The sequence below is a fragment of the Xyrauchen texanus genome, chromosome 18, assembly GCF_025860055.1.
Source record: "Xyrauchen texanus isolate HMW12.3.18 chromosome 18, RBS_HiC_50CHRs, whole genome shotgun sequence".
Classification (NCBI taxonomy): Eukaryota; Metazoa; Chordata; class Actinopteri; order Cypriniformes; family Catostomidae; genus Xyrauchen; species Xyrauchen texanus.
In genome coordinates, this window is record NC_068293.1 from 15,122,817 (window position 1) to 15,141,637 (window position 18,821).

General features: G+C 36.0%; 1 protein-coding gene across 5 annotated transcripts in view; it reads left to right on the top strand.

The window, feature by feature from the left end:
* The window catches only part of LOC127658656 (ras-associated and pleckstrin homology domains-containing protein 1-like), a 173,682-nt gene that overhangs the window by 85,257 nt on the left and 69,604 nt on the right, over positions 1 to 18,821 (top strand). For all 5 annotated transcript variants that reach the window (XM_052148045.1, XM_052148044.1, XM_052148043.1 and 2 more), the window contains 5 exons: positions 3,620 to 3,697; positions 11,177 to 11,336; positions 16,301 to 16,422; positions 16,882 to 16,947; positions 17,090 to 17,233. In XM_052148045.1, coding sequence (XP_052004005.1) covers positions 3,620 to 3,697; positions 11,177 to 11,336; positions 16,301 to 16,422; positions 16,882 to 16,947; positions 17,090 to 17,233 — 570 coding nt within the window. The remainder of the gene's footprint in view (positions 1 to 3,619; positions 3,698 to 11,176; positions 11,337 to 16,300; positions 16,423 to 16,881; positions 16,948 to 17,089; positions 17,234 to 18,821) is intronic.

The window sequence follows — 18,821 nt, forward strand, 5'->3', positions numbered from 1 at the left end:
GTCAAAAGTTTGAACACACCTACTCATTCCTTTTTAGGCCTATTACCATTTTCTAGCTTGTGGCTAGAAGAACCTAGATTAAAAATGATCAAAACAAATAACAAGAATTGAAGTTTTATAGTGACAAATTAAAAGTTGTTTGAATTTTTTTTATTTTGATTAATTACCTACTGTAGATTACAGCTAGATTAAAGACACCCTTTGCCTAGATTACAGCTCTGCATTCTTTTGGAATTCTCTCAACCAACTTGATACAGTCGGCAAGGAAGCCCCAATCACTCGTGGGGGAAAGCAAAGCCCTGTTACCATAGTAACTCATTCATTTCTATGGGGAAAAAAAGGGGAGAAATATCTGATAGATTTTTCTCATTTACATTTATGCATTTGGCAGACTCTTTTATCCAAAGTGATTTACAGTGCACTTATTACAGGGACAATTCCCCGGAGCAACCTGGAGTTAAGTGCCTTGCTCAAGGACACAATGGTGGTGGCTGTGGGGATCGAACCATCAACCTTCTGTTTAACAGTTATGTGCTTTAGCCCACTACACCGCCACCACTCACCACTTTGAATTTGCTCGGATGTTTTAACACACTGAACAGTATGTCCAGCATATGATCAACTGCAGCCACAGTGGTCTTCTTTTGGCCTCCATGTTTGTCAGTTGGAAGGTGATAAACAATCAAATGTTATTTTACTTTGTCTGAAATGCAAAAAACTATATAACAGCTTTTCCTCATGTTTTCCATTGTTAAATAGTCAAATTTATCGGATATTTCTCCCCGTTAGAATTACTAGGTTTCAGTTTTTTCTGGTAGCGCACGTCTTACCTTTATATTTGAATTAACATGTATTGTGAAAATGTTTCAGAGGTTCTGTTCAGGTTCAGCCTGTAAGGTCATTACATCTGCTCATTGGTTTGTGAGGTGTCTCTCGTCATACTCCCACTCTTCACTTTTATTTGAATCACTGATAACTGAAACATTGTTCATCCCTGACCTCAGGGGCCACACCTGCTTACAGAGGCATCTATCTGTCTCCTTTCCCTGAACAAACTGATGTGGCTCTTCCAATTTCCCAAAAACATTTCTGACTTCCTAGTAATAAGGTTAATTATAGTTTTAATCTGTGGCCAGGTGTTTTGTAATGTCAAATAATGGGTCAGGAGAACAGCTGCTGATCACTTGCTGCAATTAGTAATCAGCTCAGTTTTGTTTACTCTGTTAAACCAATTTTTCTTTATTTTTATATAGTCATTGAGGATTTGTTTTTCTTTTTACATTGAGACAAAATTAAATGGCTAACATCAGCCAATCTCTGAGTTCTGAGCCTTGATCAGTTATTTCTATACAAGAAGATGTGGTCATATACTTCTTTTTAATTTGTGTTTCACTGAAAGTGAAAAAGACAATTCCTTTTAAATCTAAATGACAGAGTTTACCATAGTTTCTGCCAAAACAGACCATAGATTGCATGCATTTGTATGCACAGGAATATTCAGATATTTTTCTGAATTGATCGTTTTCAAATTATGAACTGTATGTATCATGTAAATGTTAACTAGACTACCACATAACCCAATTAAGCCAGTATTCCAGTTTCTTGGAATTATGGGTCAAAAACATATTCGGAATATCCAATGTAATGGAATATTAGTTTACATCTGTGCATGTAAAAAAAAAAAGCAGTTGTGATATGTAAAGCATACATTGTAGTGAGTAGGAGACAATAAAATAAAAGAGTATACATCAGAAAATTGATCTTAATCAGAAAATGCTGTGGATGTTAAAATGTCATCAAGACCTAAAATTTCAGTACAGATACAGTAAGTGACAATTTCAGTTGTAATACTGGTCTAAATCTGACTAAATATGAATTAATCCCAAAGCTGAGTAAAACGTATGGCTCTGATTATGAATGTTATGGTATTTGCATGTTACTACCATTAGTGCTCATACAACGCATTAGTTTGGAGATGATGGATGCTCTTATGAGACTTGCGCAACAATTCCCTCAATTACTTTTTATTAGTTAAAATGATGAGATGTGTGACCATATTTTTGTGTCATTCTATGTAGCTAGGAGTCTGTCTTTCTCTTCCCTTTTGTGGCTGTTTTCTCATGTGTGTTAATGTGCTTTTTTCACTGCAGTGTGGAGAGGATAATACACTCTGACTCGATACAAACTAAAGCCAACACAAAATGTATTGCACACAAACACACACACACACAGAAACCGAGATGGGGAGGGCTTGACAGAAGCATGTCTGACAGAAAAAGGGGAGGTCCAATCCCTTTGTTTTAGAGAAAGAGAGAGAGAGATTAGCAATTAGACGAGAGGTAGTAGAGTGTAGCTAGTTCTACCCATCCTCCACCTCTTATGTGGTTGTGGCAGATGTGTTTTATGCTCACTGGGCAAAATAGCTTCTCTACTGGAATTATCTGTGCTGTGGAGACTTAGAGGTGGATTTTGGTTATTATGTCTTTAAATGTACAGTGCTTGAACTGCTCTCAGCATGGGTTTGCACACCTCAAGGATCATCAGAACAGTGATGGACAGACATAGACCAGCTTCACACTATGGGATACTATGGGATATATTTGTGTTTTCCCTGCGGTTGTTTTGTTTAAAATTTCCGTTCTGAAAGCCTTTTTATTTGAGGGATTTTGTCATTCTCTGCGACCGGACCTGTAATTCCAGATGTGACTATTGAAAATAAGCTTTCTATAACCTGTTCAGGTGAATCTGTATGAGGGACTGCAAATGGGGCAAAATCCAGAGGAAAAGCATTCAGATTGTTTTTACCAACAGATGTCTTAGTTCTGCTTCACCTATAACCTTTGGACCAAAGAATCAAAGCTTGTGTTCTACCGCGAGGTCAAAAATAAACTATTACAATGGCATCTTGCTGGAAAAGTCAGGTAAATGCATGAGTGATGTGTTTGGATGTTATATTGATTACCACCCAGGGGGTACTTGGGGTGGATTTCGATTTTGCCACTTAAACCTGTCAAACTGAAATTATTAAAAAATACTTTGACTGTCTGAAGATTAAAATGACTAATCATGATTAATCTCATGATTTCTTCCTTTTTATTTTTAAGGAATGAATACTAATATGTCTAATAATTGCAAATGTGTAAAAGGATCACATTTCTGGTTTGGTGTCAGTAAAGGGGCAGTAACTGGAGCCTTAAGGCAAAGTTATACTTCGTTTTTGCGTGTTCCAGTTGACAGCGTTACATTTGTGCGTATACTCTTCAGACCGCAAGTGAATCCGAATGCTTTTGACCCATACCCACTACAATTTCTTTGTGATACTCTTTTAGTAGAGTCAATGGCTGGTGCATGCGGCGACGATCGCTGGATTATGACGAAATGTACATCACACATACTGTGCGCAGAGCGATCAGCAATGCAGACTCGCCAAGTTTACTTTGGCCTTTACTGATGGGCCTGTGGTACATAAGACAAAAAGATTGGGAAACACTGTCATAGATTATCATATGTCCAAATGTTTAACCACAGGAAGCCACGAGGAGCCCCACTCCAAGCATAACGGTGCACTTATTAATGTGTTATTTTTATGTGGTAATCATGTTTTTATGTGTGCATTTAGGAGGAACAAGCTGCCAAATATAAAGCTGAGAAGATTCGAGTGGCTCTGGAGAAGATAAAGGAAGCACAGGTTAAAAAGGTATGATAAAAATTGTACCAGAACGTGCAAACACAACCCTGGAAATAAATGTTTTCTAGTGTGTTAGCTGTAGTACATTACAGTTTATACTTGGACTGGGTATTATTACATATTTCCTGATTCAATTAGATTCCAATTCACAAGCTCTTGATTTAATTCCACTTTCGATTCAGTTCGAGTCAACATCGATTCATATGGGTTTATTTCAGTTATAATGTCCCTTTTGCTTATGTATAAAAGAGATTCACTCCCAGCTAATGCATTTAATTATATGGGGGACTTTTAACTAGGCTCATAAGGAAAATATTAATTTGACTAATAATATTTTATTACTTTTTCATCATTTTGGTCACATTTTGGCTGTTTAAAAATGAACAAATAAATATATTCAATCAATAAATAAGATATATTTCATATATTATTTTTGTTACATATTTATTGTTAAATAGCATAATTTGCACCATTCACACGTATTTACATTGATTTGTTAAACACATGCAAAAAAAACAGTACTGTCTCTTTTAATCTGCACTAGGTTAGATTTTTTTGTTAAAAATGAACAAACTGCCATTATTGAGTACATAAAGAATCAGTGTTCAAAACAATGTCCTTTACCTTACACTGATTCACTATGGTAAGCCTATAAAAATGATTTGTATTTTGAGCTGCCGGGTTCAATATGGCGCTGACTTATGGCGTTCATCTTTGCGTCATTATGTCATTTCCGCACGCACGGGAAAGAAGTGCCAGCAGTCTCGTGTTCTGGCTGGAGAAACTAACTGCGCTATTCAGTAACACTCACAGTTCAGGACAGCATCGTTGCCGTCTAGATGGATGTTTATCTGTTATCCATTTGACGAAGTTGTTTACCTATTATAATGATTGGATGTGTTTTCTGGTTAGGTTGTTGAAGCTTATATTGCTTGTTATGCTTTTCTAAATCAAACATTACTCATATGTTAACCGATCGCGATGTATCTATGTTGTCCGGTGAAGTTACTGTTACATGTTTAAAATGTATGACTTCAGAAATGTACTTCTTGTAATTGTTATATTGCATATTTAATCATATTATTTTTAGGTTGAATAAAGTATACTTTATACTCATCATTACTGAATCCTCGTTTTATGTTTTTAGTTTATAGTGTTATTGTATGCATTGCATAGATATACTATTGTAGCAACTGAGGCTGAACTATATAGTATAAAATTTATTTATCTTCTATTGAACTTGTATCAACCATATCACAAATTTAACCTCTTAAATTGAAAATTGTAGTACAATTCAAACATTAATAGTATATAAAACACTTGAATAATCCTATTAAGGTCTACTGGTGTTGGCTGAGGATAGTCCCTTTTTCTCTATTTAAGTGTTTTTAGTGTAGTGTCAGAATAGCATATATGTAAATAAGAGTGTTGTTTGTCTTCATCAAAGCAAGTAATATTTCCGTTTCAAATGTTAAATCGTATAACATAATATCAACATGAAAATAGCACATTACGACTCTGGCTTCAGTCATGATCACAGATTTCCAGGTAAGCTCAAATTGGGAGATTCATCCCCTGAAGATCAGCACCAGAACATGACTGATGTAATGTATTTTTCCGCAAATTGTGCAATTTTAAGTTTCAACCACAGATGTCGCTAGAGAGCACAAAGTTACGTAAAACAGCTTTAACAAATAATTGCATTTCTGTAAACGGCGTTTTTAAATGAGTGCATGTTAACTAGTGAGGACTCGAATGGCTTTACCTCATCTGTGCGATGCATGATTAGAAATAATGTTTTTGTAATTGTTTTTGAGCAACAACTGAATGAAAATAACTGATAAGATTTTAAACAGACAGTATTCAATGACAAATGGGTTGCGTGAATCTCGTCTTGGACACACATTACACGGAACAACATTTACTCTCAACACACTGTGAAGGATATCACTGCTGAACAATTCAGGACTAACCCACACAATTACTGGTGAGTGAATTGTAAACGTATAACAGCCAGTTGCCAAATATATTCACTTTAGTCGTATCACATGAAATTTGGTTGCAAATGCAAGTGATTTCCTCTCATTGTAGTGGAGGCTTGCGCATTGAGTAAAGGATCGATCTTAGGATTTAAGAATAGAGATAGTTCAAATGAAGATCGTGATGCATTGGAAAAACAATATTTTTACCCACTCCTAGTTTATACTACAACATTTGTAATTTTATTTCCAACTTTAATATGTGTAATGTAGAAGTGGGTCATTGCAGTGTAATGCAGCACATTTACACTGCTGAATTAAGGTCTCCTGTGACCTCGGAATGATTTTGTAGCACATATTAACAGAGTAATGCAAGTATTTAATCTTTGGAGGATAAATGTTTTCTTGTTTTGTCCTGATTGTTGACTTCAGATGTTTAGTGGATGTTTAAGTCTATGTTGGCAGGTTTAGATGTACAGGGCCCCCAAGAAGTATTTGGCCTCACATAAAATGTATGCATGAATGAATTATATTATGTACAAACCATCAACCCTAGTGGATTTTTTTTTTATTTTTTTTATTTTTTAAAGTATAGCACAAACACAATTAAGCAAAGTATTGCACCAAAAAAAAAAAAAGTATATAAATAGGTTTCAAATTATAAATCATAGATACACCGATCTGCCATTGTGTAAGTCCCCCTCATGCAGCCAAAACAGGTCCAACCCGCATGTCAGAACAGCATTCTGAGCTGATATTCTTCTCACCACAATTGTACAGAGAGGTTATCTGAGTTACAGTAGACTTTGTCTGTTTGAACCAGTCTGGCCATTCTCTGTTGACCTCTCTCAATAACAAGGCATTTCCATCTGCAGAACTGCCCCTCATTGGATGGTTTTTTGTAAACCATATATGTAACCATATGGTTTAAATTCTAGAGACTGTTCCCAGGATATCAGCAGTTACAGAAATACTCAAACCAGCCTGTCTGGCACCAACAATCATGCCACGGTCCAAATCACTTAGATTATTTATTCTTTCCCCATTCTGATGGTTGATGTGAACATTAACTGACCCGTATCTGCATGATTTTATGTACTGCACTGCTGCTGCATGATTGGCTGATTAGATAATCGCATGGATGATTGTTGGTGCCAGATGGGCTGGTTTGAGTATTTCTGTAACTGCTGATTTCCAGGGATTTTCACACACCACAGTCTCTAGAATTGACTCACAATTGTGCTAAAAACAAAACACATCCAGTGAGCCGCAGTTCTGCGGATGGAAATGCCTTGTTGACGTGAGAGGTCAACGTATAGTGGCCAGACTGGTTCAAACTGACAAAGTCTACGGTAACTCCGATAACCGCTTTGTACAATTGTTGTGAGAAGAATATCATCTCAGAATGCTATTCTGAGATGCGGGTTTGTGCTGTTTTGGTGGCACGAGTGAGACCTACACAATATTTTGCAGGTGGTTTTAATGTTGTGGCTGGTATATTGTTCAAAATTGAGAAAGTATTTGGACACTTTCAGGTTGTCAAAGTTAGTGGAGCATGTATATATTTAATGCGATGAGCAACACCTGTGGTTTCTGTGCTAGGACACCTGTGTGAACTTGAGGGGAACTGTCTTCTACTGAAAATCACCTTGAGACCAGTTGGTTAAAAGTAATTGCAGAAAATGACTCTGAAATGTGACATTAGTTCTGAGAAAAGTTCTAGCGTCAATTGATTGCAAACACTGCTTGGTTTGATATTTTGTATCTAATGCAGTGATATTTCAACATTTTGAAGTGTTAATTAAGTGTCCAAATAGTTGTGTAATCATTATAGTGTAATCATAAATGGTTGTCTTGTGTCAGGACATTGTCAGTGAGGTTTCAGTGATGTTATCTGGGGAAGTGCAACAAGGCTGTTTTAATGCTAACAGCCAAGATGGGATCATCAAAACAACTTAAACACATTGAGGGGATTAGGCATTTGGCTGTATGCACGTGTGTCTGCTCTCTCAGTGTGTTTGTGTGTGTCTGCTCTCTCTCTCTCTCTCTCTGTGTGTGTGTGTGTGTGTGTGTGTGTGTGTGTGTGTGTGTGTGTCAGCAGCCCTGATGAAATGTTTTCTGGGTCAGGTCACGATACACACAAACTGAACCAGTGACTCTTAGATGCTGCTCTGGAATATTCCTCTGAGTAAAATCTCTGTAAATGTGCTCTTAAAATTCAGAGTTAAGCTGGAATGAGAGAATGTAGAAATTTAACAAGCTGCTGGATTAACGGCAGTGCTCAGGAAGAATGATGTCACGTGACCAGAGATATCGCTCAAAGAATCTCCCAAAATTGTTAACAAATATGATGTACGGAGAGAGAAAACATAGGAAAGATTTGAAATAAGAGAGAAGCTATATTTTTAGAACTGAATGATATAGCTAAATAATGATATCTTTAGAAACTTTTTGATTCTATATGTCTCAACTTTTTTTAATCAAAGGAAATACTGATTAAACAAGTAGCTATTGTTGCCTGGTCTATTAAAAATAAAGTATAGAAGTAAAAATATAGTGTTTTTCACTAAATGAACACAGACATGGAAGAATTTTATTGAATAATTTTCATTTAAATGCTTTAATATATGAATACATAGCAATAAAAGTTAAAATTGACCAATAAGTGACATAATTTACCAAAATATTATTTTTTAATATAATATATATGAATGTACATATATTTTTGTTTACATTTTTACTAAATATATTTTAAAGCACGTAAAATTACAAATTTCTTAATGATGGCTTAAACTAATTAATGAACATTTGTGCTTTAAAGAGATTTGTTGAAACAGACAGTTCAAAAGGATCAAAATGATTCACTGAATAAATCAAACCTATCAAAATATTTGGCATTTCATGGCCAATTAAAAGCATGTTCATGATATTGGTTAATTTTATATTGTCAACAAAATAATATTGAATTTATTCTAAATATTTGATATTGCCTATCCCTACGCAGTAAAATCTGCAAATCTGTTGAATTTACGGTAAAACTCTGGCATCACGTAATGTCATTTTGTTGCCTGTATATTTTACGGTTATCTGCCAAATCATTAAATGGTAACACTTTACAATAATGTTCCATTTGTTAACATTGGTTAATGCGTTTAAATGACAATGAACAATACTTTTACAGCATATATTAATATTTGTTCATGTTAGTTTACAAAAATGCAATTGTTCATTGTTAGTTCATAGTGCTTTAACTAATGATAGCAAATACAACTTTTCATTGTAAAGATGTTTTAGTGTATGTTGAAATTCACATTAAACAGCATTGATAAATGCTTGAACTAACGATGAACAATAATTTTTAAGTTAACTAACATTAACAAATGTTGTAAAGTGTTACATATTCAATTATATAATGTAAAAATACGAACCTACTGGAACTACCAAAATGTGCTTTTCCTTTAGAAATATTGTTAATCACTGTAAAAGCCACAGAAGGCCACATGATCTCTTAAAGATCAGCAGGAGTGACCCTTGCAGGTGCAGTGACCATGTTTACATGGACACCAGAAAGCTGCTTAAGGCTCATAAATTGGTGTATGCGTTTACATGAGCTTTGCAGCTTTCTCTTTACTCCCATATACATGCGGCTCGTTCAGTAAGCAGCGTTCTCCACAGCATGTAATTTCCCCACGACACTTGTGTAAATAACAAACATTGCATCTAATGAAGACTTCGCTATTATATTCTCTGTTGTTACTCTTTATTTCCAGATATACCAGAGTTGTTGATGTGTTTGTTTTAATCGCAACTTGCTGTAATATGGTTTCCCTCTTACGTAAAACTTCCACATGTATGAGTACATATACGTGAACGTGAGGGACAGTCGATGTTTTACAATATTTTACTACTTTACTATAGTTTATAGTGTATGCACTTTTCCCACTGTACTCCCAGAAATGTTGGAAAAACCTAAAACAAAACTGCTTATGTGTTTACATGAAACCTGGGTGTGTTAAACCCTTAAACAGCGTAAGGAAATCTGTGTTCTTGTTTACATGACGTTTCAGAACGCCACTTTCTGCAAAAACCCTGGAATAATCAGTTTTCTTAAGTGTATGTAAACGTGGTCAAAGACCAATACACATACCACACAAACACAAAACACCATCAGGACAACACATTTGACATTAAAAAAATGCAGTAAACATGAACTAAACAATATAAACTGTAACATAAAAAACACAATGTACATAACGTAATTTTAACAGTAGTTAATCGTAAAAGTACATGTATTTTCTTGTTATAAAAATACATTGTTACTCTTAACTATAAGGTGAAATCATACTTTGTACATCTAAAAATGTGTTTTATTTACAATATTTTACGTTAAAGTTTTTTTCAAATGTGTTGTAAAGAGGTTTCGGTTCAGTTGTAAGTACAGGATTTAATAACAGAGACATGTATCCATGGAGGAGCGAAAAAATGAGATTTTATTGTAGAGGTTTAACTTGTCTGCAGTAGATTATGGTAGATTAATGACCTGTGTAGGTTAATACTGTATGATTGCTGTCGGGTTATAGAGCATTGGGGGTGCATTCATGATTTCCTTCTCATTTGTATGTGTTTCTATGTATGCTTGGAATTCTGGGCACCATTTTTACTGGATTGGAATCTGGCCTTTGATCATCCGTATGGTAAAATGTAGGTCAGAAAGAGAGAGAGGGGTTTATGTGTGTTCACAGGATTATTGTTGCTAGGACTTTTATTTGACATAAATAGAAACTTAAATAGATGATATGCATGTGGAAATGCAGATGTGGAAGGGTTAGATCATTTCATCTCATCTGTGGGATGTAGATGTTGTTGTTGTTGTTGTTGTTGATGATGATCTCAGAGCTGAGGTGAAGGGATACCTGGGGGCTTTCAAAAGATCAAAATCCCCAGTGAAATGTCATAAAAACAGATGTCAAGACATGACCCAGAGATGAGAGAGAAAAGTCTGGGTTAGGACTTAGTAATTTATTCAATTTATTTGCAATTTATGTTATATTGTGGTAACAAATATATAGATAGATATAACTTTTTATTTAGAGCCTGATGGACACATTCCAAAATATATTATTATTCAGAAAAATTAAGAGTGCACCTTAGACTGCATATCAAATAAATTCAACATTAATACAGCAAGTTGAAACGTTGCTTGGCAACCATAAACCAATGCTTCAAAACAACATCACTCAATTTATAATAGTACTAAACAAAAAAAATCTGCACTGAAGTGCTTGTATGCAACACAGTTTGCAGAGTAGACCAGCTGTCTGCTTGGTGATAGATTTTTAAATTCACACAGCGAGCATACCACCGTATAAACTGGATAGCCGGTTTACACATTTCTACCATTGCACTGTACAGTATATACTGTCATACCACCCAGCCCTAATCTCAAGCACCCAAAAAACCTACAAACATACAGTTCATAGCTGTTGTCATGTCTTATCTCTCCCTTCAGTTGGTAATCCGGGTGCACCTATCAGACGAGAGCTCGAAGACTATGATGGTGGACGAGAGACAGACGGTGCGTCAAGTGCTGGACAGCCTGCTAGACAAATCCCACTGTGGTTACAGCCTGGACTGGTCTCTGGTTGAAATCCTCTCTGAACTCCAGATAGGTAAGAGCCTGTAGAAAGGTCCATACTTTCCTTTCTCACAGAGCCAGAGTCTGGTCCACACTGTAGCTTATTTTGGCCAAGAACCACCCACTTAGACAGGAAGAAGAGTCTCTGAGTATCATGTTAGGTGACTAACTACAGTTTTTGTTTTTTTTTGTGACATTTAAGGGGTGGGAAATCTGGATTTGATGATCTCTTAATATTGGATCAGATATTAAACAAAGTGGTCATTCGTTCAAATAATGGTGCAGAAATCTCAGCAAAGGGTTGAACAGACAATGCAGAAGAAATGAACTGGGAAAAAATGTAGACTTGTGGTCAGAATTTCCATTTATCCCAAAGTTATGATTACTGATTATAAACAGACATAAATCTTATACATATACATTTGAGCTAGTGGATATCTTGTTTACTAGCTGCTAACTGGAACTCTTGAAAGTCTTAAGATTTGAAATGCCACACCGTGAACATCACTAAAATTGGCTAACCAAGTGACTTTCCTTGGATTTGCTCATTGTATCAGCTTGATACTTTGTATACAACTTCCCAGCAGAATGATAAAAACCTGTGCGCTGGTGGAGTCATGACCTGCCGGCTTTCACAATAGCACATATTCTGCATCCAACCCCAATCTGTTTCCAGCTCAGTCATTTTCCCATCCTTCCTGTCACCTTTCCACCATCCTATATATTAAGGCAAAACCCCATACAAATAATAATAATGAGAAACCATTGCACCCTCACTCTCGGAATTTGCGTGGCAGCCAGCCAGATTGAAGCTTGCAAATTTGAAAAGCTTGTCAATTTTGTGTGCTATATGCATCATACAGCATTGATCACAAGTGATCAGCTGAGACACATCGCTGTTTCCAATCGATATTACCATGCGTCTCAAATGTGTCTCCTGTGACCACTTGTGTTCGGATTTCGAGGGGAGGATCTCTGATTTCAGGATGACATTCATCAGTCACTATGTCAGTGTGTTACTGCATGATTATAAAGTCATAAAAGACAAAGAAAGATACAGGGAATGTTTCTCCCAGATGACGCTGAAATTTGATTAAGCACAAATGCTATATTTTGAGTAGAATTCTCTGTTATTAGCTTCAGATGTGTGATCTAGTGATCTGTGTCTCAGCATATTGATATCAGACACACTAAATACAATCCATGTTGCTATCTTGCTTATCTTAATTTTACGATCAGATGGTAATTTCCTTTTAAAGCCGCACATAAGTTTAAACACTTTTATTTATGTAGTGGTTGATTGACAGGTGAGGGGAGGCACTCCACAGGATGCATTTAGAATGGATTGCGTTTCACACCTGAAATTCTATATCACATGCGTTTTTAACTACCGCCATATGTGGTTCCAATAATCCGATCAAAAAAATGTTATCGACCCAGTTTCCACCTGTATTTGGTGCTAACCAACCATCAGATCACCAAAAATGCATTTTATCACCAGGTGGAAAGAGTGCCAAAGCCCCTTGATGAGACTATGCCATTACTGACTAGTCTAAATCTTCTTTCCTCTACCACTCTAAGTATCATCCAAAGAGAGCTACAACATTAAGACAAATAAAAAAGTGGATTAATGGCAGATCAGATCAAGCTCAATGATAGCTGGATCATAATGCACATCTTTTTTATTTTTCGCTGGTCTTCAAAAAGATAACATTGGTCCTATTCGATTTATTTGATTACTGCTGCAGAGTAGCAATGAGTTTAGATTAGCAAAGTGTATGTCTGAAATCCCAATAGGATTACCCCATGCAATCATGTGCAGTCTGGGGGAGGGGCAGCATGAGACTAGGTAGATGACATATTACTATATACAGTAAATATTTCATGAATCCAAATATATTAGGACAATAATATTTTACTAGAAGGCAGTGGAATTAATGATGTGCTCGGACAGTTGTGGATGGAATGGGGGAATTTAGGGGAATTATGGGAAATCTGGTTTGATAAATTAGGGATTTTTAAGACCTGATCTGAACCCCTAACCTCTGCATTTCAAATTTGAATATGCAGTCTGTCAGATGTTTTGTTCACCCAAGTGTCCTTGTGCATATTATGCTAAACTTACTGGGTTCACTGGCTTTAACTTGTCATGAGAGGTGTTGAAAGATAGGATATAACTGTTTTGAAGAGTTTATATTTTAGCATTTATCTGTCTGCTATGACTTGCAGACACAATTATATTTTATAACTAATTCTATGATGAAAATCCATGTTGAAGCATAACTTTTTTGTCTACTAAGACCTTTGATATTAGGGCTAAGATATACTGCAAAAAAATCGTATTCTTAATTTTATTTTTATTTTCTGTAGAAATATCTAAAAATTCTTAAAACAGCTATACTACTAATATAATAACAAGAGCAGAATCTTTTACAGAGGTATTTTGTTTTGATGAATTATTGCAGTTTATAGTTTATAAATATCCTTAGTCTGTGAGTGGCTTCTGTCCCTCTGTTCAGAGTGAGTGCATATATACTGTACACAAGAGATTTCATATGTAATAATAAAGTATGTCTTGAAGTGAATTTTCTTGTGTTTAATTTTAATATTGTTCTTAAATTAAACATTTCTTGCTGTTGGCAGCTAGTAGGTTTTTATTCATTGTTTGTTTTAGGGTGCTGAATGTGTCCAGGTTAAAGATCACTCATTTAGTGTTGGGATGTGACTGAATCAGGCTTAATCCTGGTATAAGGATCAAGAGTGTAAGGGATTGTTAATTCTTCAAGTACTTTTAATCACCTAATAGACTGACCCGTGTAATCTGACAGATTAGGGATTTAATTATTTTAATTTTTCTTCAGGAATATCACTAAAACCTCATTCGCACCGGGCTCTGATCCCGGGATATTCCAATATCAATGTTGGGGACCCTTCTGTGTGAACGCAAGCAGGAAAATTTGTTCCCTGGATCAGAACCTTGAAACATTGCTGGGACCAATCCCGTGTGAACAAAAGGCAGAGCCGATACCCTCAAAAAGGGTCTAAAGAAAAAAGCATATTTTTATCTTGTCCGTGTAGTTAGTTTTCTTTATTTTTAGGAAGGTAGGCTACGCGTTTTGAATCGAACTAAATTACAAAAGCAATTACTGAATACAATTCGCAATCTTAGTTGTTGCAGGCAGTGTTATTGAAAATTATTTGTGGTTTTATTTTCATATAATTTTTCTATTATATTAATTATATTGCGATGCTCCTTGATAAAATTAACATCAAACAATACTAAAATGATATAAGTTATTTATAAAAAATAGGCCTTGCTGACAGAATAAAATCAATAAAATGACCTTTCATGCAAATATTGCTGCTCGCCATCCGTGCAGATGTTTAAAAATGTACGAGGACGAAAGAGCGGGGCTTCTTGAGCAACGCTACAGAACAACATGATCATCCCCATTATAGTCAATGAAGCTTTTTACATGCACATACAGTCATCAGTTCACTTATAGTATGTGTTGCTCATTAAAATGGGCACATTATTGTGTTGTCGAGTTGAGACATGCTGTGTACTTCCACTTAGTTTTGGGCCAACATTTCTCTGTATTTTAAATGTCTTTTGAAATAATACTTAATATTTTTCATGGATCTTATGGCCCACATTTTGCTAAATCATCTTTAAGTGTATCAATTTGATTTACCTCAGTGGTTTGACATTTTGACTTATTTTAAATTTGTGTAGTGCTCACAATTATACAAAACAATTATACATAAATTCTTGTCCAAAATGGCTACAGGGAACTTCCTCCCTCAGAGATGGACCCGTGTATCTTTGTGGTCTGTGAAGAGAGCAAGGCAGGGCCAGTAACCCATATAGTTATTTGGATAAATGTCACTTTGCATCACTGACTGTGGGATCTCCTGTATGCTGTGTTACTGCTGTTACATGGGGATTCAGACACAGACCAATAACCTACCCTTAGATTGTAATCATGTGTTCTTCCTCATCAGTTAATTGTGATGTTTATGTTTATGCGGTTTTTGCAACACAAGTGTTAGTTCAAGATCAATTTCCCAGTGATAGGACAAATGAAGTGTAATCTAATCAGAATAAGAGTGCTCAATGAAATGGCAAAGTATTCTGTAAATGCAGTATATTGTGTAGTTGATCCTTTTTGTGTTCTACATTAGAATGGCGTTTTCCTCCACCAAAAATGGAGACTTTCAAAAACCCAGTCCACAACATCTGCATACTTTGGAAAACAATAGCGTTAGGAAAGTAAAAACAGAGGTTTCAAACTAGTAGTGCTGAGATGGCCTTAATAAATGAGGAAAGAAAAATAAGTGCTGATTGTACTCAGGTACAGTATTTGATCAGCATGGAACTGACTTAATAAAATTACTGCAATATTATGTCATATGAGTCAAACCATTATTCCATCCAAATGAGTACCAATTGTGTCAAAATGTTTTGATGGATGTGCACTAAACAAACAAATCTGCCAAACAACAAATCTGTCAAAAATGTTAATTCAAAATAATACATTATTAATATTTTGTAGTAGTACAGTAGATACATTTATACCATATGCAGCATATACATTTAGCCAGTCATAGAAATTCTATTTAAAATATTTTTTAAAATATTTTTTTTGTTACAAATTGTATTGAGATGGTTAAAAAAATTTGATAAAATGATAAAATGTTTTTTGCTCATTCACACTAAATCCAATATATATATAAATTGCTTTTAATTAAAATGTGATAATTTATCTGTGGCTATACATTTTCTGACAGTCTACCACTTATAGAAAAGTCTTGTGACTTCTGGTCAACAATGTTAATGGTAGAAGGAGGCCATAACCTTGATGACAGGGAGTTATCAAGTCCTCGGCATCTTGACTTGACCTGACTTGTCTTGTCGGCATTTCGGTTTGAAATTAAACTGGTCATTCTTTTCTGCTGTGTGCCCATCTCATTTTGTCCTCTTCCTTGTTTTTCCAGAGAGAATTTTTGAGGATCATGAGAACCTGGTGGAGAACTTGCTGAACTGGACCAGGGACAGCACCAACAGACTGATGTTCATTGAACGTATTGAGAAATATGCACTTTTCAAGAACCCTCAGGTGACACACACATGATCTCTGACACACTCGGCACTAATTGGTGTAAGTTCAATCAGTATCGGTCATGTGCATGCGTTTATTTCAGAATAGTATTGTAATTATTTGTATTAGGTATAAAAGAGAGTTGGAGAGTGACAGAAATATATGTTTGTTTGGTATGGATGTTCTGGTAGTGAAATACTCAATGGATCAGTAGTTTCATTGGGTTGTGTGTGATGTAGGTCAGTGTCATGCAAATGTTGAACTGAGCTGAATAATTGATCTGAGCGGAGGCTGTGTCTCTGGGTGTTCTCTGGCCAGACTGCTGCACTGACTTTTCCATCTTTTTCAAAAGTTTTGTTGCGATTAATGCCAAAGTAAATCTGTAAATCAGTGTGTTTTGTCAGTTTATGTGTCAGTCACACATCATTTGCTTACACCAGACACTTCATTATCTCCCTAAATCATGTGTTTCCTCAGAACTATTTGCTGGGGCGGAAGGAGACGTGTGAGATGGCAGACAGAAATAAAGAGGCTCTTCTGGAGGTGAGACAGACTATGAACCTACTTGCACACAAATACACACATTCTCCCTGAATGCTTTAAACATCATGACTTATTTAGGTCACGTCAGAAATGTTATGCTCTCTCAGGTCGCTGATAAATAGTTGTGTGTGTGTGTGTGCAGGAGTGTTTTTGTGGTAGCTCTATCAGTGTGCCTGAGATGGAAGGGGTGCTCTGGCTCAAAGATGACGGCAAAAAATCCTGGAAGAAGCGCTACTTTCTGTTACGAGCCTCTGGAATATATTATGTGCCAAAGGGGAAAGCCAAGGTCAGTTAATGTGTGTCTCTTTCCTTCTGTCATTCACATGCTTTATCTCATAACCTGTCTGTCTCTCTCTCTCTTTGTTTGTATAATTTTGAAATTCATGCTCTTTTCAATTTCTCACACACTCAGTGACTGACACAAGCATAAACACACACATAAACTTGCTGACCGATGCATAATCACTCTCATACTATATACCACTTTAACATATTACATTTTAGTTAGAATGCATGCCACTTAAAACGTGCCCATTATAAGAATCGCACAAGACATGAGTAACGCTCTCTAATGCACTAGTCTATTGTCTGTGAGCATGTATGGTGTCAGATTTACTATAAATGAATGCACATGTGCACTATAATCTTCCTAAGATTCCTCTCCATGACTGAGAGATCTCTATTAACAATATAAAAAGAGATTCTGGGATTATGTTCTCACATGAGAGAGATTTTATGTGCATGAGTGCACATATGCTCGTATCGAATACTCATTAAGTGTAAACACGTTTAGGAGTGGATACACACACACACACACACACACACACAAAGCTGACACAGTAGTTCTCATACAAAAATACCCTTTCATTTTTATGTGAGTGGTCCGTCTACTACTATACTGTCTCTACATTTCGACAGAGCAAAGGGAGATCATGATCAATTAATTGTTTTAGCAAGAACACACTTGCTATCAGCTGCTATCAAATCATTTCTGTGCTTTTCAAGAGATGTTGGCTCAGTTCACCCTCTCTGCTGACACAAACAAATTCCCTGTTTAGAGATACGCTAATGAGGGCAAGTTTAGAGGAGGAATGAGCCAGTGACTGCTCATTACCCACAGACAACAGGGAAGCAGAGGGTGATGAAGAGAGAGAGAGAGAGAGAGAGAGAGAGAGAGAGAGAGAGAGAGAGAGAGAGAGAGAGAGATAAAAGAGCAGCTGCTGCACATCCTCAAGCCATCGCTCTGGCTTTACAGCTGTTGGTCATCTGCATTGATGTTTCACACCTAACATTGATAGCACATCTGACCAGCCAGACTTGAAAGCAGACAGTGTACAGAATTCAGTCCTGCTGCAATCCATCCAAGAACATTCACGTCCGTTTCCACTATTCCATGTAATTTTCCTCAAATGTAGTGCTCCCCCTAGTGGATTCATCAGTAAACAATATTTATGTGAAAATAATGGCTGAATTAAATTTCTAAGGTTAATTGTCACAAAGACAATATAAACAAGCAAACAAGGCTATTAGAACAGATCCACAGTACTGTATTAAATAATGGAATATTATAAATCACTGATTCTTGAGATAAGGGAGTTTTGATTTTTTTTAATACAAAATTTTATTTTGGGCCAAGTTGTCATAGTAAAAACGTATTTTACAGTACTGTTTTTATTTACTTACTATATAATTACAACAGCTGCAGTAATTACTAGGTACTAACCCTAAACCCAACCCTAACCTTAACCCATATTAAGTAGATGTCGTTACCTAATTTTACTCAGTACTTTCTTGGGCAGGTACACTGTAAGTATACTGAAAGTACACATACTGTAAGTGCAACCAAAAAAAACAGCACATTGCTACCTACCCTC